Source organism: Typha angustifolia, chromosome 11 (genome assembly GCF_048772165.1).
Source record: "Typha angustifolia cultivar Huaian chromosome 11, ASM4877216v1, whole genome shotgun sequence".
NCBI classification, from domain to species: Eukaryota; Viridiplantae; Streptophyta; class Magnoliopsida; order Poales; family Typhaceae; genus Typha; species Typha angustifolia.
Genome location: NC_133249.1, coordinates 6955136 through 6979732, shown reverse-complemented (window position 1 = coordinate 6979732; position 24597 = coordinate 6955136). Strand labels below are relative to the sequence as shown.

At 41.9% G+C, this 24597-nt stretch overlaps 3 protein-coding genes across 3 annotated transcripts; all 3 read right to left on the bottom strand.

Annotated features, from left to right (window-relative positions):
* Window positions 1-211: 211 nt before the first annotated feature.
* On the bottom strand, window positions 212-1603 carry LOC140769882 (agmatine coumaroyltransferase-2-like). The gene has a single exon (XM_073110771.1). It carries the CDS (start codon window positions 1601-1603, stop codon window positions 212-214), a length of 1392 nt encoding a protein of 463 aa, XP_072966872.1.
* Window positions 1604-8608: 7005 nt separating this feature from the next.
* Window positions 8609-10000, bottom strand: LOC140769881 (agmatine coumaroyltransferase-2-like). The gene has a single exon (XM_073110770.1). The coding sequence runs from the start codon at window positions 9998-10000 to the stop codon at window positions 8609-8611; it is 1392 nt and encodes a 463-aa protein (XP_072966871.1).
* Window positions 10001-15875: 5875 nt separating this feature from the next.
* LOC140769880 (agmatine coumaroyltransferase-2-like) lies at window positions 15876-17267 on the bottom strand. Its single transcript, XM_073110769.1, has one exon. It carries the CDS (start codon window positions 17265-17267, stop codon window positions 15876-15878), a length of 1392 nt encoding a protein of 463 aa, XP_072966870.1.
* Between the last annotated feature and the right edge of the window lie 7330 nt (window positions 17268-24597).

Below are 24597 nucleotides of genomic sequence, written 5' to 3'. Positions count from 1 at the left end.
CATGAAATTATTCAAGTAATGATTTCTATTATAGAATTACAGAATACAAACAAAACCATTCTTCTTTTCTTGTTATTTGACATCTATGCCTAACTAGAATAGTTTGTCATTAACGATGATAAAAAAAAAAAAGCATATCTATCATATTCAAAAGAATTAATCCTTCTTATTGCATCAGCACTTCTCGTCGTCTCACTTGGCCTGTTCAAGTTCAACTAGTGCCGGCCATCAAGGCAGCAACTGGTTTGTCCAAACTGCAGCTATTACCATATGTCTCCATCTCTATCTTATCTTCTAAGGAGTAGCAAATGTTCTGAAATGTAGGAAGCTTGCTCTCAAATAAGGGCACATAGGCATCAACGCTTCCATCTTCTCCGAAGAAAGAAGGCACGACAAATAGCAGTCCTTCCATGGGGAAGTAGGACGGAATGAAATAGAAAGGCTTGCCCCCACCGAAGTCCATGAAGCGCATCGGAAACCCTAGCCAACTGTTTACGTCCACGTCCGGATACAAGGCCTCGGCATCCGGATCCGTCAACGGTACTAGATCCTCCTCGTCCACTACTTTGGAGCTCGCAAAGTCTATGAAGGACCTAAAGTAGCGATCATTCAACCTGGTGACCTGGCTATGGATGACCTCAGCCGCGTAATGCAACGGACTATTGACGAGCTCGCCAACCTTGCTGCTGCAATATGCCCATAAGACCAAGTTGCCGAAATACTCTTCAGGAACCTCGGGGTCCATCCTGTGGCGGCCGTTCACGGCTATGCGAAGACGGGTGGTCTCCCCGGCCTCAACGCCGCGAGCCATCGTCACCGTCCTCCACAGGTGAGCCATCAAGCTCTCGAATGTGCTGTACCTGGTATTAGCCCTTGAAGAGACCTTGGCCTTCAGCTTGGCGATGAATTCTTTTGTGAAGTGCACCCTGTGAACGACAGTCTCCTCCGTCGGCTTGTATCCGGAGAGGAACCTAGTCCCCTTGGGCCGGTACTCCGCCATACGATGCTCAAATTCAATTTGAGGCGGGTCTCGTGGTGCGAAGAAACTGGTGCGGTCATGCATTGGGCCTGCGCCGATGTCCACACCTCGACATGCGCTTGCCCATGAGACTAGGAAGTGGGTGGTTCCGTAGCCATCGCCAAGCTTGTGGTGGAAGGTGAATCCCACGACAAGTGTTCCGCAGGCAAAACGTGTGAGCTGAACCTGGGCCAACTCCTCCACACCCCATGGGCTCGGGTGTAGGCCGAGCAACGCCGGCGATGGCTCGGATGTGATGACATCGTCGTGGATTGCATCCACCGAGGCCTCCACGAATCTCACTCCCTCGTCGTTGAGGATGATGGCAGGATTGCCATCGGCGTCCTCTCCGAGTCTCCCCGCCCACTCCCTGAAGGTGGTGAGGACTTTGGCGAGGCTGTTCTCCCAGACGGAGTTTGGAGGGTTGGGTGCACGGAAGGCGCAGATAGCAGCGAAGTGAGCGTCATCGGTTACCTTGTCGAAGAGGCTCAATTTAACAATTTCAGAGGCGGTACCGGAAGGAGGATCATCAATACCTTCGTAGGCAGGCTTCAGGAGTCTTGAGCTCTCAATCTTCACTTCCATCTCTCAACCTGGACGAGCTAGTTGTGGTAACAATTCGGTAAATGATAACTTCTGTGTTAGTTACAAGGCTATCTAAGCTTGTTGTGTTGGTTGTGATGTTTGTGGGTCGAGTCACTAAGGACTATATAGTCGGGAATTAAGTGCCCATGTCAAAGTTGGCAGCAGTTGGAACAAGTGAAAAATGGAGGATTGTATTGTAATATATTGACCCATTCAATGCTTTCGGGCAGTCCTTGCAGACTTCTATTTATATAGTGATACCTCTACGTATTAATTGCTCTCGATTAAACTGGGGTCAATTTTACGGGGCGTCCGTCTGAAATAAGATTACAAGAGTAGATGTTTTTCGTTGAAAAGTTCAAACCCATCAAATAATCTCCAAGTCGTCTCGATCCATTTCAATAATAGTCGATCTGCACTAACAAAGAAGAAGATATAATGGTCTGTAATATATTGACCAGTCAATTTTTTTTAAATTTTTTTAACTGGTCAAGTCTTGCTTTTCTTGTGATTGCTCATATGCTTTTTAATAATGCCGTTTTCAATTAATATTAGAAAAGATTACCTCGAACTTGAGCAGAGTAACCTGACACGTCTCCCAAACAATTTAATATTCTTCTCTTCTATTATGGGGCTTGTCGCAAAGACACTTGTAAACTTTAAGTCGATGGCTCTCTAGTGTGTTAACTTGATGGTTAATATATTGTTATTATTGACATAACATATTAACAGTCAACTAACCCATCCCCAACCAGAGTCCGGTGGCCCACATGCAATGACCATAATAACATATTTTTCCAGGGAATAATAACTACTAGTCGTAGATGCAATGCTATTTATTATTGCATGAGCGACTCTTCTAATGCTGCTTGACTGAAGTTTAATAATGGCCTCGAATAAGTTGGGGTTAAAATTTTGGCGCTATTCAAATAAGAACATACATGTTTAATTTAACGTAATGGAAGTCCTCTCATGTTATTTTTTTTCCAACTCAAATGTGGTCCTCACTCTAAAGAGCCATGAATAGCGCTACGAATAAGAACTCGTCTTGACTCGACCCAAGAAATGGGTCTAATAGACTTGATGCAATCCCACTTGATCATCATCCAAAGTTAGATTTTTAAAACTTTTTTAAATTTATCTTATAAAAAGGGTAGATTGTCAAATTTAGATAGTATAAGAGATAAATTGTACACTTTTACGTTGTAGTATAGAGAATGAGAGGACCTAAATAAAATTGTTGTTTTAATAAACTAGTACTATTATATAATATTTATCTAAAATCTGAAAGGCTAAGTTGTAAGTGAAATATTACAATGACAAATTCGTGGAACTTAAAATACTAGTAGATATGATGTATAATCTAGAAATTTAGCTAAAATCAAGTCACACTATTTATAAAAATCATGTATGTGCAAACATATCAAAGAATGGATTCAAAATCAAGCTTTCTTTTGTACCGTAAATATTGCCATTCATTCATTCAACTTGAGAGTTACATTCCAAATCAAAAGGTTGATTAGTCTATTCCCTACTGGTTCTCAAATTGTTAGACTAGCAAAGGTATGGGCCCTAGTATTGTTGGACCTACTTGTGTAGTACACCTTATAAGAAGGATGAGAGAAAATTCATTTAGAACATTCTTGGATTATTAGCCTAATAGACCAGTGAATCTCGTCAGAGTTGCCATTGATAGCTTTCACCACGGTAGAATAATTACTAAATAGCCAGCAAAATAGGTCTAACCAACTAGATAGCATGAGTTTCAGCCCAGCTAGAGTTGCTAGCGCCTCACTGTGGAGTGCACTGGTTCATTGCTCCAAGAATTGTGACTTACTCAAAATTGGCTCGATAGGATAAAGAGCCACAAAAATTACCATAGAAAGACCCACACCATGCTGCATCCACCCACACAACCACGTCCCTTGAAACATGCATCACGTCAGGATCTTCTTGGGTAGAAGCACTATGCAGCCAATCAGCGTGGGTAGTATTAGATGAAGTCTGACAATTCAATTGAGATTGGCACGCTGACAAAAGGAGATTAGAAGTGCGAATAGCCTCCGCCGGGGATGTATTGGTCTTCTTGAAAACTAGTTCTTTGCTCATTTTCCACAGGCCCCACATTAGAGACCAAGCATAGTCTAGAAGCTCCTACAACAGAATTGACTGCATCTTCGCGATCCACCCGTCTAGTCACATGATCGGCTTGTCAAGTTTTAATCCCAACTTACTGTGGAACCATGATGCACGAGCATATTCATAGTTGAATTCGACATATTCAATTGTTCTTTATCAATTGAGTAGCGTGGGAAAGAGAGGTCGATCCCCGGCACTCGTTGGTGAAAAGACTCTCTCACCGGCAAAGCTTTTACTAAGCAACGCCAAAGGAAGGTTTTGATCCTAGGTAAAATAGAGCTATGCTTTTAGACGAGTTTCTAAAGATTGGAGAGGGAAGAAGAAGAAGAACTATACCAATTGTTGCCGGAAAGGGCACGATAGGCCTACTTGGTGGAGAAAGTTCCTCTGGGTTAGATTTTGAACTAAACGATCCTGATGTTCTTGCACCCTTGACAGTGCCCATAGTCTAAGAATACACTGGTTACTTCACTACTAAAACACCTGCGTACCATGTCTGAGTCCCATTCTTCACCGCTCAAAAGATATTTAAACACTTTGATGTGAGGCAGGAGAGAGGTTGAGCTTAGGTCCTAGAAGGACAGCTAAGGGTCCAGTAAGATGGAAATGGAGTAACCATCTCTAACAACCCATTGCACATCGCCTCTAAGCTTATGTTTGCTCTTCAAAATGGATCTCCATGCCCAGGATGAGTAGCTTTCTAGTTTGGCCTCCCAAAACGAGCTCTTAGGAAAATAATTGAACTTGAGTAGCTTAGCCCATTCAATGCTAATGGAGGAGATCAATCTCCAAGCAAGTCTAGTTATGAGGCTTTCATTGACCAGCTAGGGAGAGCGGATGCCAGTCCACTGCTCAACATAGGATGACAAAGAAATTTCCAACATCACCAATATATATGTCTAGCTCCATCCTTGTAACCATACGAGAAGTCCCTCAGGATACATTGAATTTTGTCGATGATGGTCTCAATAATAAAACCATAGCCATGAAAATGATCGAGATAGTGCTAAGAACTGATTTGATAAGAGTCAAATGGCTAGCATCAAAAAGAGTCTTGGCTTGCCACCTTGCCAACCTAGCTTACTTACAATAAAGTTATAGCTTTCAACTCTCCGTTTAGGTAAGAGTAGAGGGATGCCAAGATAATTTTCCCCAGATCAAATGAGCTTGACTTGAAGGAGAGAGATGATCTAAGTTCTTAGTTGGGGGTTTGCATGTTTATTTAAGTGTAAGGTGGATTTGTCCAAGTTGAGGGCCTGAACATAGATGCTACCATATTGCTCCAGCATGGCTTTTAAAGTGAAAGCTCCACTTAAGGAGGCATTTCTGAAGAGGAGGAGATCGTTTGCAAACATAATATGATTAATCTCCAAAGCATTCCTTGCCAACTTGATGCCTTTGAACCTTCCAATCCTGCTTTCATGATCTAATACAGAAGAGAGCATGTTTGAAGAAACTACCCAAGCTCACCATTCACCATTATAGCAAGAGAGGACAAGGAGAGGCAAGCACGCACACGATCCACAAAAAGGTCCAGGAAGCCATAGAGTTTGAGATAGTCTTGGACCGAAGAAAAGGACATTCCATTCAATCGAAGGCTTTAAAAAGATTGGCCTTCACCACGAAACCACCGGTCTTGCTTCTAGAGGTATTGAGATAATAGAACACTTCTTACGTGATTGTCCACAATCTGCCTTCCCGCGACAAAAGTATTTTGAGCTTTTGAGATTAACTCATTAAGGAGAGGTTTCATTCGCTATACAAGAAATTTATAGATTAGCTTGTATATAGTGTTACAAAGACTTATAGATCAAAAGTCACTAACCTATTCAGAAATCTCCTTCTTGTGGGATGAGACAATGCATGTCTTATTCAACTCGTCATCCATCCTTCCCAAGTTGAAGAAGCATTTGATAGACTAATAGATGCTAGGCTTGAAGGTTGAACAGAAGTAGTGGAAGAATCTGGTGTTTAAACCATTAGGCTTAGTAGTGGAGTCTTGCGTGGTATCCCGAGAATCGCTATGAATGAAGGGAGAGGGGTTTCATTTGGCTACAAAAATTAGTTGTTGAGAGGCTTTCCTCTTGTTGGGAGAGGAAGGAGCTTTCTCAAAAGAGTCCAGAGAGACGGCTGTAGCATTGTGTTTTATTTTTGCTTGATGTTGTTGATGTGTGAAATCAAGGCTAGGAATAAGCGACAGTGAAGAGCTGTGAGAGCAATGTGGGTGGGTTCAGTGACAGTCTCCACAATGGCTTGCATGCCGCTGGTTTCCTTTGGTTGCCTTGTTCATAGATCCTAGATTGTGTGTACTAGATCTCCTTAACTTCCAACGGTCGACAAAGTGCACCGATATGGAGACGAGTCTATCCTTCTCATTTATGTATGACATGGGAATTAGGTGTGGGGACCCATTGATTGGGTAGACATACTTTCCTAGCTTGGTCCCATCTAATGCATAGTAGATTGGTGGAATGGATTTAGCCGGTGCTATGACTCCCTTGTAGACCAATCTACGAGCGGATAACACGTCCTCTGAACTAGCCAAGCATGTCCTATTTGCCTCCTGCTCTGCTCATCTAGGCTTGGGTGGCAGTGGCTTGGTTCTTTCCTTGTCCATCGTGCTGGAGCTAGAACCTTCAAGGAAATGTTTGAGAGGAGGTTTGTTCACATCGCCCCTCAGTGCTGAGTTTTGGGGGTGGTTGGCATCACCCCTCAGTCCTCACCTTCTCCACCAGGGCAATATGATGCATGAATTCCACTAACTCATGGCCTATATGATCGCAGAAGTAGCAATGGTAGGACAATCTTACGTATTTCATCGTTACTTCGATAGTGGATCAATTGAGTAATGTGACCGAGATTGAGGGAACAAGAGGTCTAGTTATGTCGACTGAGATCCTCAATTGGATGAAGCGAGTCCATTTGCCATAGTTGGCCGAATCTGAGGTGACCAGGTTTCCAACACACTTAGAAGGAGTTGTAGCTATCTTGGTATACATATATATATACATATTCTATGGGTAGTCTATGGAATTGCATTCAGAACTCACAGTGGGTAAACTTTTAAAGCTCGGCAGAGAGATTCAATTGGAAGGGTCTGAGAGAGAAAAGGCCTCTATTAAATAACCAAGGGGTGCCGAACTAGACCTTCCACATATCTATCTCTAGCTCAAAAGAAGGGAGGTATGTTCCTTTGCTAGCTTCTATAAAATCAAGGTCCCCCTCCAAGTTCCAAGCTGTAGTAAGAGCGGTTCTCAGACCGACAAAGTGGAAGTATCAATCTGTCACAAGCTTTCCAATGAGACAAATGTTTGGCTCTCATTTGAGAACAATATATTCTTTTGCTAGGGGGATTGCCTTATTTATTTTGTTCTCGAATAGACGTTCTGAAAACTTACGAAAGAGTTCCTCATCTGAGGAAGCCATGACCAAAAGAGCACAAGGAGATAAGGCTAAGAATATCAAGAAGTGAATATCGGAGTGTAAAGTAGAAGGGAAAGTTACCCTTGCAATAGGGATGAGAAGAGAAGAAGGGAAGGAGTGGTAGGGAACACCTGAGTAGAAAAACTGGTGAGTTCTCTATGGGGATGACGATTCCTACTAGATTCAAAATCAAGCTATAGATTTTAATTCATAATGATTAAGGAACAAAAGTTTGGTTTGAACTGATTAGAACCCTATTCAAGAAGATCATGTAAAACAATAATGGAAAGTCTAGAAATCTCGTCAAACTTAGTGTTTCCTTTGATGAATCTCCTACTAAGAATCAAGAATACTTTTATCACACTTATAAAAAAGATACTAGATGGTAGTCCACTTGGTTGGAGTATCATCATTTACTGAAGCATTAAAGGAGCTTAAAGAACATTGGACATGTCTAGTATCTTTAGCGAGTGATCCATGTTGAGTTGAGGACAACAAGAAGCAAACTACTTTCACTTATTGTCCATTGAGGTAGAAAATCTTCACAAGAGAGGGACTTTAATCGAGGCCATCCGAAATACAGTTACAATAATTATAGGAGAATCTTGTACTTTGTTGGAAGTGAAATAGATTGATTAGTTGCGTGATTTATTTTTCTCTTTAATGATCACTAAAGGAGAATTTTTTATATTCGAAAAATTATGTCTAGATTCTTGAGCATGTTTCCCACACTATTTTGGATTTATTTTTCATGTTACTTTTTTTCGATTTAGATTTGGTTCTCAAACCAAGTAGGATTTGACATTTCTTAATTACTTTAACTTAGATTTAACTTTTCATATCTTCTTTACTTAGAAGGTCTAAATTTACTATATCTCTATCAATATTATCACAAGTAATAGTTATATAAAATCTGGATTCGATTTTAATATGATCTACAAAATTTTCTACCCACTTGAGCAAATTGCTCTCCTTTTTGGACTTGAATCTTGTCTTCTTTTAAGAAAAAGGTGGGCATTGTATGATACTGTGTTAATTTACTAACTACTTTAAAAGTTTAAACTACAAATAAAAGTAATTTTTATACTAATATTCTCATAGCTCTGAAGTAATTTCTTTCAATTGTTCAATTAAATTAATTTGTTCATTTATTTGTTTACAGCATCTTCCATATCTGGATAAATTGTAGTTATTTATGATGGTGATATTTAAACATGTTAATTTCCATTCATGAAATTATTCGAAAGTAATGATTTCAATTAGAGAATTACAGAATACAAACAAAACCATTCTTCTTTTCTTGTTATTTGACATTTATGCCTAACTAGAATAGTTTGTCATTAACGATGAAAAAAAAAATTAAAACATATCTATCATATTCAAAAGAATTAATCATTCTTATTGCATCAGCACTTCTCGTCCTCTCACTTGGCCTGTTCAAGTTCAACTAGTGCCAGCCATCAAGGCAGCAACTGGTTTGTCCAAACTGTTGCTATTACCATATGTCTCCATCTCTATCTTATCTTCTAAGGAGTAGCAAATGTTCTGAAATGTAGGAAGCTTGCTCTCAAATAAGGGCACATAGGCATCAACGCTTCCATCTTCTCCGAAGAAAGAAGGCACGACAAATAGCAGTCCTTCCATGGGGAAGTAGGACGGAATGAAATAGAAAGGCTTGCCCCCACCGAAGTCCATGAAGCGCATCGGAAACCCTAGCCAACTGTTTACGTCCACGTCCGGATACAAGGCCTCGGCATCCGGATCCGTCAACGGTACTAGATCCTCCTCCTCCACTACTTTGGAGCTCGCAAAGTCTATGAAGGACCTAAAGTAGCGATCATTCAACCTAGTGACCTGGCTATGGATTTCCTCAGCCGCGTAATGCAACGGACTATTGACGAGCTCGCCAACCTTGCTGCTGCAATATGCCCATAAGACCAAGTTGCCGAAATACTCTTCAGGAACCTCGGGGTCCATCCTGTGGCGGCCGTTCACGGCTATGCGAAGACGGGTGGTCTCCCCGGCCTCAACGCCGCGAGCCATCGTCACCGTCCTCCACAGGTGAGCCATCAAGCTCTCGAATGTGCTGTACCTGGTATTAGCCCTTGAAGAGACCTTGGCCTTCAGCTTGGCGATGAATTCTTTTGTGAAGTGCACCCTGTGAACGACAGTCTCCTCCGTCGGCTTGTATCCGGAGAGGAACCTAGTCCCCTTGGGCCGGTACTCCGCCATACGATGCTCAAATTCAATTTGAGGCGGGTCTCGTGGTGCGAAGAAACTGGTGCGGTCATGCATTGGGCCTGCGCCGATGTCCACACCTCGACATGCGCTTGCCCATGAGACTAGGAAGTGGGTGGTTCCGTAGCCATCGCCAAGCTTGTGGTGGAAGGTGAATCCCACGACAAGTGTTCCGCAGGCAAAACGTGTGAGCTGAACCTGGGCCAACTCCTCCACACCCCATGGGCTCGGGTGTAGGCCGAGCAACGCCGGCGATGGCTCGGATGTGATGACATCGTCGTGGATTGCATCCACCGAGGCCTCCACGAATCTCACTCCCTCGTCGTTGAGGATGATGGCAGGATTGCCATCGGCGTCCTCTCCGAGTCTCCCCGCCCACTCCCTGAAGGTGGTGAGGACTTTGGCGAGGCTGTTCTCCCACACGGAGTTGGGAGGGTTGGGTGCACGGAAGGCGCAGATGGCAGCGAAGTGGGCGTCGTCGGTTACCTTGTCGAAGAGGCTCAATTTAACAATTTCAGAGGCGGTACCGGAAGGAGGATCATCAATACCTTCGTAGGCAGGCTTCAGGAGTCTTGAGCTCTCAATCTTCACTTCCATCTCTCAACCTGGTCGAGCAAGTTGTGGTAACAATTCGGTAAATGATAACTTCTGTGTTAGTTAGAAGGCTATCTATGCTTGTGGTGTTGGTTGTGATGTTTGTGGGTCGAGTCACTAAGGACTATATAGTCGGGAATTAAGTGCCCATGTGAAAGTTGGCAGCAGTTGAAACTAGTGAAAAATGGAGGATTGTATTGTAATATATTGACCCATTCAATGCTTTCGGGCGGTCCTTGCAGACTTCTATTTATATAGTGATACCTCTACGTATTAATTGCTCTCGATTAAACTGGGGTCAATTTTACGGGGCGTCCGTCTGAAATAAGATTACAAGAGTAGATGTTTTTCGTTGAAAAGTTCAAACCCATCAAATAATCTGCAAGTCGTCTTGATCCATTTCAATAATAGTCGATCTGCACTAACAAAGAAGAAATAATGGTCTGCAATATATTGACCTGTCAATAAATTTTTTTTAAATTTTTTTAACTGGTCAAATCTTGCTTGTCTTATGATTGCTCGTATGCTTTTTATAATGCCCTTTTCAATTAATATTAGAAAAGATTACCTCGGACTTGAGCAGAGTAACCTGACACGTCTCCTGAACAATTTAATATTCTTCTCTCTATTGTGGGGCTTGCTGCAAAGACACTTGTAAACTTTAAATCGATGGCTCGTTAAGTTCTTAATTTGATGGTTAATAGATCGTTATTTTTAACGAAACAGATTAACAGTCGACTAACCCCATATTGATTAGTTGATTAACTATTAAATTTAACTAACATATATGGGTTAGGAGTTTTGCTATATATGCATCAATTAGCTAGCATGTGATGTTATGAATCAATCAAACGGCGGATAAGCCCATTCCTTACAGCTTGGAAGTGAGTAATTATTTTTCTGCCAAATGGTTCCTTTGTATGAGAAGCTACTCACGAGATGGGAACTATATGTAGGGGTGTAAATGAGCCGAGCCTGAGTGAGACGACTTCGGCTCCAGCTCGGCTTAAAATTAATTTCAAGCCTTAGAATTGGGCTCAGGCTCTGTTTAGCTCAACTCGAGCCGAGCTCGAGCTGAACTCGAGTCTAAAATGAGTCTATCATAAAACCTTATTCAAGCTGAGCCTGATTGTGCCGAGCCAAGCCAAATTGAGCCCAAGCCGAGCCAAAAAAGAAAAAGAAGAAGTAGGACGAGGAGGACGAGGCGCAGCACCACGACTGCTTGCCATTGTCGAAGGAACACAAGGTGGCACCGCTGTGGCTTGTCACTGCTGAAGAAGAAGAAGGAGGAGGAGAACGACGGGCGGGGCACTAGGGGTTCGCAGCTGCTTGCCACTATCGAAGGAGGAGGAGGGGAGGGGCACCGCGGGTCCATGGCTGCTTACCACTACTGGAGAAGGAGGAGGAAGGGCGGGGCACCGTGGCACCTTATCACTGCAAAAGAAGAAGAAGAAGAAGAAGAAGGAGAAGGCAGAGGGGTGGGGCACGAGGGTCCGTGGCTTCTTGCCGCTGCTGAAGGAGGAAGAGGGGCGGCGCATCGCGGCAGCCGAACGAGTAATAGGTGACACCACAGCAGCTTGTCATTGCCGAAAGAGGGAAGAAGAAGAAGAAAGCTGCTGTTGAAGAAGAAGAAGAAGAAGAAGAAGAAGAAGAAGAAGAAGAAGAAGAAGAAGAAGAAGAAGAAGAAGAAGAAGAAGAAAGAGGAGGAGGAGGTGCACCGCGGTGGAGGACGAGGTGGGGATTTATACCGAGCCTATCGAGCCAAGCTTGAGCGAGCCGGCTCCAGCTCAGGCTCGGCTCAATATTAATTTCAAGTTGGTTTTAGCGGCTCGGGCTCGGCTTAGCTCTGATCGAGCTGAGTCAGGCTCGAGCTTCAGCCGAGCTGAGTCCGTGCCAAGCTCAAGCCGCTCTCGAGCTTAACAGCCCTAACTACATGTCCCAAGCTCCCCAACCAGAGCCTCTTCTAAGAAATCCAGATATTCATACTTGTATCTTTTCCAACCCTACGATGCACCACATCAATTAGCTAGCATTTTTTTTCATAAACATCCAATGTAAACTTTCTTTCCCATTTATTGCATAACAAGTGGTATCAAAGCTAAAGGTTCAAACCTAGACCTTTTGGATTTGGGGATAACATTGGATTTGATAAAAATGTTGGAATAATCCAAATCTGGAAATATTGTTTCAAATGAAAATTTTAAAGTAGAGAAGTTTGATAGCACAAATAATTTTAGGATGTGGCAATGTGAAGTAATGGATATTTTATTACAATAGGAAAAATTGGACATTATATTGGAGGAGAAGCCCAAAGAATGGGAGAAAATGAACTGGCAAGCTTGTAGCACTATTTTACTATGTTTAGCAAAGGATTAGAAGTATTTTGTTATGAAGAAAAATTTAGTAAAGAACTTGTGGAAGAAATTGGAAGATAAATTCATGACAAGGAGTATAAAAAAATCCACTCTATTTGAAGAATTCTTTTAATTTTCAATACAAGGTTGGAACGCCTATTACTAAGCATTTGAATTCCTTCAATAAATTTCTTATTGATTTGCAAAATCTCAATATGGAGATCTTAGATGAAGAGAAAGCATTGGTACTATGACCACCTCACTACTACTTTCTTATATAAAAAAGACTATTCATTAAAATGATGTTGTAAATGCATTGATCAATAATGAATATTAAAAATTGGATAAACAAGCTGCTAACGAGTCATCATCATATGCTTTGACGATGAAGGGTTAGATTGGAGAACAAAAAAATTGTAAAGAGAGGCAAATCCCATTCAAAGACAAGGGGTGCATTTTCAGATAGAAAAATAACTACAAAAGACCAATGCTCCTATTATCGCAATAAAGGGTATTGAAAGAAGGATTATCCTATATTGAAGAGCAATGAGAAGAAACCCCCCCAAAAAAATGTTTCATATTCGGATGAAGATTTGAGAGTGCATTGATAAGCTCGGCCCTTGCTTGTGACATGAAATGGATCTTAGATTATGGGTGCACATATCATATGTGTCCTAACTGAAATTTGTTTTCTACTTTTGAGAAAATCTCAACTAGAGTTGTATTCATGAGCAATAACAGTCTATGTAGAATTGAAGGCATTGGCACAATCTACTTAAAGCTTCATGATAGATTAGTAAAAGAGCTAATAGAAGTTTGGCACATACCAAAATTGAAGAAGAACCTTATTTCACTTGGTGTTTTGGAATCAAAAGGTTTCGATATCACTTGAAAAGGTGGAGCACTGAAGGGTTCTCTAGGAAATCTAGTCATAATTGAAGGTATAAGAAGAAGTAATCTATACTTCTTGCATAATTCTTCGGATATTGATAGTGTTACCGCGACTTCTAGAAACTCAATTGTTGCAGCCAACACTACTAGATTATGCCATATGAGGTCGGGGCATTCGAGAGAGAAAGCATTGCAAGGTTTGATAAGGATTGCTAAAGGAAGTGAAGAGTTTCAAGTTAGAATTTTGCAAACACTGTGTTATAGGCAAATAAAAAAGAGCCAAGTTTTCTACTGGAGTGTATCAAACCAAAGACATCTTAGAGTATATTCATAGATGTTTAGAGACCTACTAGAAAGGCTTCTTTGGGCAAAAAATATTGGTTTGTGATCTTCGTGGATGAATTCTAGAAGGTTTTGAGTGTACCACATCATAAGCATGAAGTGCTAAAAATATTTTAGAATTGGAAGAAGATGATTAAAAATTAGACATGAAAGAGGATCAAAAGGTTCAAATCAAATAATGGTAGTGAATACACATTAGATACTTTAAAAAATTATGGAAATAAGAAGGAATAGAGCAGCACTTCACTATTAGAGAAATACCTCAGCAAAATGGTGTAGCGGAGCACCTAAATCTTACCCTACTAGATAAGGTACGGTGCATGTTGTCAACTGCTAGTTTGGGCTGAAGTAGTGACCTATGCATGCTATCTTATCAATCGGTTACCTTCATTCACAAATAATAGAAAAAGCCCATCAAAGGTATGGTCTGGCAAACCTGTTTTGGATTACAATTCTTTACATATTTTTTTGTTGTCCTACATATTACCATGTCAGGGAGAGAAAATTGGATCCTAGAGCTAAGAATGGCATCTTCTTTGGTTTTAGCACAGGTGAGAAAGGATTTCGGGTTTGGAGACTAGAATTAAAAAAGGTGATTGTCAATAGGGACATTACATTTGATGAGCTAGCAATGTTGAAGCAAAGTTAAAAGGAAAGTTGTTCAGATGGTAACAAAAAGGTGGAGTTCGAGACAATTAAAGGTTTGGTGGAGACTATCTCTTCAAATGATGGCATTGGAGATGAAGACCCAAATTTGCAAGTGCTAAGTAGAAGACAAATGTGTAGGACTCCATAGCAATAAGAAGGTCAAGGCTCCATGCCAACCGGACACTTCGATCCATAGTTGGAGCTTTAATCAATGTGAGTTATGGGCTCAATTTCATGATCTTTTGTCAGTGTACTTTCTTTGTTTACTGCCCATAAGCTCACTTCCCATGTGGGTATCCTAGCTATTAGTAGCTCCTTTGAAATCTCCAAATTGCAATGTTCTTCATGTCTAGGTGGACGTTGATATATCGAAACCTCTCACCAAAATGTTAGGTTTCACTCTCTGGAGGTCCTTGTTTAATATGAGATGCTCCCGCATTACTACTCCTTTAGCGGTAGCTTGGGTCACGAGTTTAGTGATTGTGGTTATAAGGGAGCCTTGGAAGATAGGGCCAAAAGGGATTATCATCCTCAGCTCCAACCCAAACTCTTGGAGCTTTTGAAGCCATAGCTTCTTAACTTAGTGGCCTCCGCAGGCTTGTCGAAGGTTGTTGTAAGAAGTGCGCAACGACAACTACCTTCCCAAAGTGGCCCTCCTTTCTTCGTCAGGGCAACCACCAAGTGGCTATAGTTGTCACTCTTGCTGACATGAGTTTTGGCATGCATGGTACCAATGTGTCATCATATGTGGCCTCGGTTGATCTTGCATTAACTGCTAGGGATGGGATTGACCTAATCTAATTTATGCCCATGTATACAGGTCACACGTTAGCTTCGACTGGGTCTTTGCAAGGGTGTTTGTGACCTATATCATTCCTAGGCGATCAATCTCCTCCTCAAAGAAGAGCTCTACTAGCATCAAAGGGCTTGAGTTCGATGGCCCACATGCAGTGACCATAACGACATATTCTTCCATGGAATAATAACTACTAGTCGTAGACACAATGGTATTGAAAATCTATAGATTGATGGTGTCAAGCGGACTCAAGACCCTACCAAGATTAGGATAGCAAGCTACTTCAATAGACGTCGGTCTCCCAAGATATAATGGTGGGGAAGAATTATCTGCAAACAACAGCGAGGAGGCAGTGAGGAGTTCCACAGCAAGTTAACAACGATAGCGGCAATAAACAGTGGTAGGACTTCATTCTAATAATAGCATATAAAGTTTACCTCAATGTCTTCAACTACTGCCTCCATCCAAACTCTCTTTCTTCTATATATTATGGAGTTTTAGGGTTTAATTTAAAAATTTTCCCACCCAAGATATATAGTAGACATGTTTCATGGTTTCAAAAGATTTAAAAGGATCTGAGATTTCAAGAAAGTGGGCTTAAAAAGTCATTCGGCAACAATGACAATGAAATCTGATATACAGGGAAATAATCACCTCATATAACTAAATAGTACCTAGGTCAAAGAAACATACAATATGCTAGTTGGTTTTTTCTTATATAAAAAAACATTATGCTAGCATGAACTTTAAAATTCTCATAGCACAACTACTATATTTTATTTGCCAAATGTTCCTAAAAGAATGTAAAAAGGCTTTTTGTTTTCGCCTGAGTCCAGTCATCTCATGTTCAACTAGAGCTGGCTATCACGGCAGCAACTGGTTTCTCTAAACTGCAGCTATTACCGTATGTCTCCATCTCTATCTTATCTTCTAAGGAGTAGCAAATGTTCTGAAATGTAGGAAGCTTGCTCTCAAATAAGGGCACATAGGCATCAACGCTACCATCTTCTCCGAAGAAAGAAGGCACGACAAATAGCAGCCCTTCCATGGGGAAGTAGGACGGAATAAAATAGAATGGCTTGCCCCCACCGAAGTCCATGAACCGCATCGGAAACCCTAGCCAACTGTTTACGTCCACGTCCGGATACAAGGCCTCGGCATCCGGATCCGTCAACGGTACTAGATCCTCTTCCTCCACTACTTTGGAGCTCGCAAAGTCTATGAAGGACCTAAAGTAGCGATCATTCAACCTGGTGACCTGGCTATGGATGACCTCAGCCGCGTAATGCAACGGACTATTGACGAGCTCGCCAACCTTGCTGCTGCAATATGCCCATAAGACCAAGTTGCCGAAATACTCTTCAGGAACCTCGGGGTCCATCCTGTGGCGGCCGTTCACGGCTATGCGAAGACGGGTGGTCTCCCCGGCCTCAACGCCGCGAGCCATCGTCACCGTCCTCCACAGGTGAGCCATCAAGCTCTCGAATGTGCTGTACCTGGTATTAGCCCTTGAAGAGACCTTGGCCTTCAGCTTGGCGATGAATTCTTTTGTGAAGTGCACCCTGTGAACGACAGTCTCCTCCGTCGGCTTGTATCCGGAGAGGAACCTAGTCCCCTTGGGCCGGTACTCCGCCATACGATGCTCAAATTCAATTTGAGGCGGGTCTCGTGGTGCGAAGAAACTGGTGCGGTCATGCATTGGGCCTGTGCCGATGTCCACACCTCGACATGCGCTTGCCCATGAGACTAGGAAGTGGGTGGTTCCGTAGCCATCGCCAAGCTTGTGGTGGAAGGTGAATCCCACGACAAGTGTTCCGCAGGCAAAACGTGTGAGCTGAACCTGGGCCAACTCCTCCACACCCCATGGGCTCGGGTGTAGGCCGAGCAACGCCGGCGATGGCTCGGATGTGATGACATCGTCGTGGATTGCATCCACCGAGGCCTCCACGAATCTCACTCCCTCGTCGTTGAGGATGATGGCAGGATTGCCATCGGCGTCCTCTCCGAGTCTCCCCGCCCACTCCCTGAAGGTGGTGAGGACTTTGGCGAGGCTGTTCTCCCACACGGAGTTGGGAGGGTTGGGTGCACGGAAGGCGCAGATGGCAGCGAAGTGGGCGTCGTCGGTTACCTTGTCGAAGAGGCTCAATTTAACAATTTCAGAGGCGGTACCGGAAGGAGGATCATCAATACCTTCGTAGGCAGGCTTCAGGAGTCTTGAGCTCTCAATCTTCACTTCCATCTCTCAACCTGGTCGAGCAAGTTGTGGTAACAATTCGGTAAATGATAACTTCTGTGTTAGTTAGAAGGCTATCTATGCTTGTTGTGTTGGTTGTGATGTTTGTGGGTCGAGTCACTAAGGACTATATAGTCGGGAATTAAGTGCCCATTCAAAGTTGGCAGCAGTTGGAACAAGTGAAAAATGGAGGATTGTATTGTAATATATTGACCCATTCAATGCTTTCGGGCGGTCCTTGCAGACTTCTATTTATATAGTGATACCTCTACGTATTAATTGCTCTCGATTAAACTGGGGTCAATATTACGGGGCGTCCGTCTGAAATAAGATTACAAGAGTAGATGTTTTTCGTGGAAAAGTTCAAACCCATCAAATAATCTGCAAGTCGTCTCGATCCATTTCAATAATAGTCGATCTGCACTAACAAAGAAGAAGATATAATGGTCTGTAATATATTGACCAGTCAATATTTTTTTTTAAAATTTTTTAACTGGTCAAGTCTTGCTTGTCTTATGATTGCTCCTATGCTTTTTATAATGCCCTTTTCAATTAATATTAGAAAAGCTTACCTTGTACTTGAGCAGAGTAACCTGGCACGTCTCCCAAACAATTTAATATTCTTCTCTCTATCGTGGGGCTTGTTGCAAAGACACTTGTAAACTTTAAATCAATGGCTCGTTAAAGTCTTAATTTGATGGTTAATATATCGTTACTTTTTACATGACAGATTAACAGTCGACTAACCCCATATTGATCACTTGGTTACTATTAAATTTAACTAACATATATGGGTTAGGAGTTTTGTTATATATACATCAATTAGCTAACATGTGATGTTATCATTCAATCAAACGACCGATAAGTCCACTCCTTACAGGTAGGAAGTGAGTATGACAGTTATTTTCTCTGCCCGAATGGTAAGCGAGGGCTTCCCCAACCAGAGTCCGGTGGGCCACATGCAATGACCATAATAACATATTTTTCGAGGGAATAATAACTACTATTCGTAGATGCAATGCTATTTATTATTGCATGAGCGACTCTTCTAATGCTGCTTGACTTGAAGTTTAATAATGGCCTCGAATAAGTTGGGGTCAAAATTTTGGCCCTATTCAAATAAGAACATATATGTTTAATTTTTTTTTTAAGTTCTAACCATTTAACGTAATGGAAGTCCTCTCATGTTATTTTTTTTCCAACTCAAATGTGGTCCTCATTCTAAAGGGCCATGAATAGTGCTACGAATAAGAACTCGTCTTGACTCGACCCAAGAAATGGGTCTAATAGACTTGATGCAATCCCAGTTGATCATCATCCAAAGTTAGATTTTTAAAACTTTTTTAAATTTATCTTATAAAAAGGGCAGATTGTCAAATTTAGATAGTATAGGAGATAAATTGTACACTTTTACGTTGTAGCATAGAGAATGAGAGGACCTAAATAAAATTATTGTTCTAATAAACTAGTACTATTATATAATATTTATCTAAAATCTGAAAAGCTAAGTAGATATGATGTATAATCTAGAAATTTAGCTAAAATCAAGTCACACTATTTATAAAAGTCATGTACATGCAAACAGATCAAAGAATGGATTCAAAATCAAGCTTTCTTTTGTACCGTAAATATTGCCATTCATTCATTCAATTTGAGAGTTACATTTCAAACCAAAAGGTTGATTAGTCTATTCTCTACTGGTACATTCTCAAATTGTTAGACTAGCAAAGGTATGGGCCCTAGTATTGTTGGACCTACTTGTGTAGTACACCTTATAAGAAGGATGAGAGAAAATTCATTTAGAACATTCTTGGATTATTAGCCTAATAGACCAATGAATCTCGTCAAAGTTGCTATTGATAGCTTTCACCACTGTAGAATAATCACTAAATAGCCAGCAAAAGAAGTCTGACCAACTAGATAGCATGAGTTTTAGCCCAGCTAGAGCAGCTAGCGCCTCACCGTGGAGTGCACTGGTTCATTGCTCCAAGAATAGGGACTTACTCAAAATTGGCTCGATAGGATAAAGAGCCACAAAAATTACCATAGAAAGACCCACACCATGCTGCATCCACCCAGACAACCACGTCCCTTGAAACATGCATCACGTCAGGATCTTCCTGGGTAGAAGCACTATGCAACCAATCAGCGTGGGTAGTATTAGATGAAGTCCGACAATTCAATTAAGATTGGCACGCTGACAAAAGGAGATTAGAAGTGCGAATAGCCTCCGCTGGGGATGTATTGGTCTTCTTGAAAACTAGTTCTTTGCTCATTTTCCACAGGCCCCACATTAGAGACCAAGCATAGTCTAGAAGCTCCTACAACAGAATTGACTACATCTTCACGATCCACCCGTCTAGTCGCATGATCGGCTTGTCAAGTTTTAATCCTAACTTATTGTGGAACCATGATGCATGAGCATATTCACAGTTGAATTGGACATATTCAATTGTTCTTTATCAATTGAGTAGCGTGGGCAAGAGGGGTCGATCCCCGGCACTCGTTGGTGAAAAGATTCTCACCGGCAAAGCTTTTACTAAGCAATGCCAAAGAAAGGTTTTGATCCTAGGTAAAATAGAGCTCTGCTTTTAGACGAGTTTCTAAAGATTGGAGAGGGAAGAAGAAGAAGAACTATACCAATTGTTGCCGGAAAGGGCACGATAGGCCTACTTGGTGGAGAAAGTTCCTCTGGGTTAGGTTCTTGCACCCTTGACCCTGCCCATAGTCCAAGGATACACTGGCTACTTCGCTACTAAAATACCTGTGTACCAAGTTTGAGTCCCATTCTTCACCGCTCAAAAGATATTTAAACACTTTGATGTGAGGCAGGAGAGAGGTTGAGCTTAGGTCCTAGAAGGACAGCTAAGGGTCCAGTAAGATGGAAATGGATTAACCATCTCTAACAACCTATTGTACATAGCCTCTAAGCTTATGTTTGCTCTTCAAAATGGATCTCTATGCCCAGGATGAGTAGCTTTCTAGTTTGGCCTCCCAAAACGAGCTCTTAGGGAAATAATTGAACTTGAGTAGCTTAGCCCATTCAATGCTAAGGGAGGAGATCAATCTCCAAGCAAGTCTAGTTATGAGGCTTTCATTGACCAGCTAGGGAGAGCAGATGCCAGGCCACTGCTCAACAAAGGATGACAAAGAAGTTTCCAACATCACCAATATATATGTCTAGCTCCATCCTTGTAACCGTACGAGAAGTCCCTCGGGATACATTGAATTTTGTCAATAATGGTCTCAATAATAAAACCGTGGCCATGAAAATGATCGAGATAGTGCTAAGAACTGATTTGAAAAAGAGTCAAGCAGTTGGCATGAAAAAGTGTCTTGGCTTGCCACCTTGCTAACCTAGCTTGAAGCTTGCTTGTAATAAAATTATAGCTTTCAACTCTCGTTTCAGGTAAGAGTAGAGGGCCGCCAAGATAATTTTTCCCAGACCCAAAGGAGCTTTACCTGAAGGAGAGAGATGGTCTGAGTTCTTAGTTAGGGGTTTGTATGCTTGCTTAAGTGTATGGTGGATTTGTCCAAGTTGAGGGCCCGAATAAAGATGCTGCCATATTGCTCTAGCATGGCTTTTAAAGTGGAAGCTCCACTTAAGGAGGCATTACTGAAGAAGAGGAGATTGTCTGCAAACATAAGATGATTAATCTCTGGAGCATTCCTTACCAAATTGGTGCCTTTAAACCACCTAATCCTGGTTTCAAGATCCAATAGAAAAGAGAGCATGTTTGAAGAAACTACCAAGCTCACTATTGACCATTATAGCAAGAGAGGACGAGGAGAGGCAATCAAGCACACGATCTGCAAAGAGGTCAGGGAAGCTGTAGAATTTGAGACCATCTCGGACTAAAGAAAAGGATATTCCATTCGATCGAATGCTTTGAAAAGATCGGCCTTCACCATGAAACTACCGGTTTTGCTTCTAGAGGTATTGAGATAATGAAACACTTCTTGAGATATTACATGATTGTCCACAATCTGCTTCTCGGGACAAAAGCATTTTGAGCTTTTGATATTATCTCATTAAGGAGAGGTTTCATATATTGTACAAGGATTTTAGATATTATCTTGTATATAGTGTAATGAAAACTTATAGGTTGAAAGTCACTAACCTGCTCAGAAATCTCCATTTTGGGGATAAGAACAATGCATGTCTTATTTAACTCATCATCCATCCTTCCCAAGCTGAAGAACCATCTGATAGACTGACAGATGCTAGGCTTGAAGGTGGGCTAGAAGCGGTGTATTGTTTAAACCATTAGGCTCGGGGGCCTTGTCGCATGAGAGGCTTTTGAGAGTGGTTTCAACTTCCTCTTCCTTGGGCAAAATGTTCAGGTCAGTAGCAATGCCTCTGATAGCTTGGGCAAGTTCTTGAGTTTCTCCAAACAAGTATCAAACAAGGTTGTAGGGTTAGAGGAGGTGAATAGATTAATGAAGTGGATCTAGATGGCTTCACAAATATCCTCATTGCTAAAGGTTCTATCACTTGAATCCAGAATCAAAGAAAGGATGAGTTTCCTTCTCCTTCACATTGAAGTATATGTGTGGAAGTATTTGATATTGCAGTTCTCTTCTTTGAGCTAAACCACCATAGAACATTGCCTCTAGTAGATCTCCCATTTCTGATAGAGATCCTCTAGACGACAATGTAGAGTGTGCTCTTTCATCCAATCCTTCTCAAGATTTTAGCTTGGGCCCTAAGTAAGGCTTCCTCCACTTACTTGATGTCTCTAGAGAGGTTTCCCCATGCCACTTTGCCCGGAACTAGATAGACCTAGAAAGAAATTTCAGGCACATGGAGAGGTTTCTATTAGGACTAGAACTTAGGCCACTCTTCTTTACAATGGTTAGCATAAAACTGGAGTCTTAGCCACCAATTTTTAACTCAAAATAATCTCAGCTTCTTCTTCCCGAAAGGGGCAGTATAAAAGAGAAGCGAATTGTGATATGAGAATACCGCTTGAAGGTGGTAGACTCATGTAAAACAAAATCTGTTATGCCAACTGGTGGTGGCTAGCCAGCGGTCTAACCCCTCTCAAATCAAATAAGAGTCCCTTCTTTACTTTGTCCAAGTGTAAGCTGGACCCTAGAACCCTAGGACTAGTAGCCTCGCCCTATAGATTCTGTTGTTGAAGATGTGCAGTCTAGGAGTGTAAGCTAGAGAGCCACCAAACTTTTTGTCAGATTCGGATATGCTGATAAAATCCCCCATGTAGTAGAACAATTGATGGTCAGAGGCATAAGTGTTAATAGCCTCTCAAAGCTTTGTGTCCTTGCCTCGACATGGGCTCTCATAGACATCACTAAAGATCCAATCCTCCCCCGTCCCTAGTTCATTGATTACAATGATGATGAAGTTGCTACTAACTTGAACCGCCTCCACTCGAATCATGTCATCCAAGAGCAATCATAAGCCCTAGAGAGGCTAGAAGAGCTCACAATGTTTCTCTCTAACTTATTCTTTTTGCACTTGGTTTCAGAAAAAAAAAAGCCAGAGAGGACTTGGTACTGCAAAGAAGATTGGAGAGATTGTAAATTGTTGAGGCTCCTCCACCTTCTCGGCAGTTCCAGGCAAAAATTCTCATTGATGAGCTCACATCAAGTGACCGCTCACCACGAGTAAGCCGATAGTGATATCCTTTGGGCCATTCTTAGTAGTGGAGTCATGCGGGGTCTCCTGGGGATCACTATGAATGGAGGGATAGGGGATCATTTGGTTATAGAAAACAATGGCTGAGAGGCTTTCCTCTTGTTGGAAGAGGAAGGAGCTTTCCCATAAATGTCCAAAGAGACGGTTGTGGCAGCGTGTTTTACTTTTACATGGTACTACTGATGTGTCAAATCAAGGCCAAGAATAAGCGCCAGTGAAGAGCTATGAGAGGCAGCTTGGGTGGGTTCAGTGATAGTCTCCATAATGGCTTGCACATGTCCTTGATTTTCTTTGGCCGTCTTATTCGTAGATCCTAGATTGCATGTACTAGATCTGTTTAACCTCCAATGGTCGACAAAGTGCACTGGTATGGAGATGAGTCTATCCTTCTCATTAATGTGCGAAGCGGGAATTAGGGGTGGCAACTCATTGATTGGGCATCATCCTTTCATACCTAGGTCCTGTCCACTACACAACAGATAGGTGAAATGAATTTAGCAAGTGCTATGGCTCTCTTGCAGACCAGTCTAGGAGTGGATGACACATCCTCTAAGTCAGCCAAGCACGTCCCATCCGCCTCCTGCTCTGCATGTCTAGGCTTGGGTGGTGGTGGCTTGGTTCTCTCCAACATGTCTGTCGCACCGGAGCTAGAACCTTCAAGTAAAAGTTTTAGAGGAGGTTTGTTCCTGTCACCCCCTCGGTGCTGAGTTATGGGAGTGGTTGGCACCACATTAAGATTGTTGAACCTTGGTTTGAGGAGACCATAGAGTTGAGATTGCATATGAGGTGGGAATTTAGTCCTCAGCTTCTCCTCTAGAACACTTCGATGCATGTATTCCATTAACTCATGGCCTATACGATCACAGAAGTAGCAGTGGCAGGGTAATCTTTTGTATTTCACTATTACCTCGATAGTGGATCCGTTGAGTAATGTGATTGAGATTAAGGGAACGAGAGGTCTAGTTATGTCGACTAAGATCCTCAGTTAGATGAAGCGATTCCATTTGCCGTAGTTGGCCAAATATAAGGTGAATGGGGGTCCAACACGCTCAGCAAGACTTGCAGTTGTCTTGGTCTATAGATATTCTAGGGATAGTCTATGGAACTACACCCAAAACTCGTAGCAAGTGCAATTTTAAAGCTTGGCAGGGAGGTTTAGCCGGAAGTGCGGGAGAGAAGAGGTCTTTGTTAAATGACCAAGGGGTGCCAAACCAGACCTTCCACCTGTCTATCTCCAGCTTAATAGCAAAGAGGTAGATTCCTTTGAGGAATCCATGACCAAAATAGCACCAGGAGATAGGGCTAAGAATATCAAGAAGTGAATGCTATGGGGTAAAGGAGAAGGAAAGTTACCCTTGCGATAGGGAGGAGAAGAGAAGAGGGGAAGGAGTGGTAGGGAATGCCTGAGGAGAAAACTGGAGAGTTCTCCAGGGGGGTGAGAATTCTTGCTTGATTCAAAATCAAGCTACAGATTTTAATTCATAATGATTAAAAAACAAAAGTTTATTTCGAATTGATTTGAGCCCTACTTGAGCATATCACATAAAACAATATCAAAAAGTCCAAAAATCCCGTCAAACTTAGTGTTTCCTTTGATGAATCTCCTACTATGAATCAAGGATATTTTTATCACACTTGTAAAAAGTATACTTGATGCTAGACAAATTAAGGAACTAA

Bases quoted from the DNA above. Each gene is read 5' to 3' on its own strand.
- LOC140769882 (XM_073110771.1), bottom strand. From the start codon at position 1,603: ATGGAAGTGAAGATTGAGAGCTCAAGACTCCTGAAGCCTGCCTACGAA.
- LOC140769881 (XM_073110770.1), bottom strand. From the start codon at position 10,000: ATGGAAGTGAAGATTGAGAGCTCAAGACTCCTGAAGCCTGCCTACGAA.
- LOC140769880 (XM_073110769.1), bottom strand. From the start codon at position 17,267: ATGGAAGTGAAGATTGAGAGCTCAAGACTCCTGAAGCCTGCCTACGAA.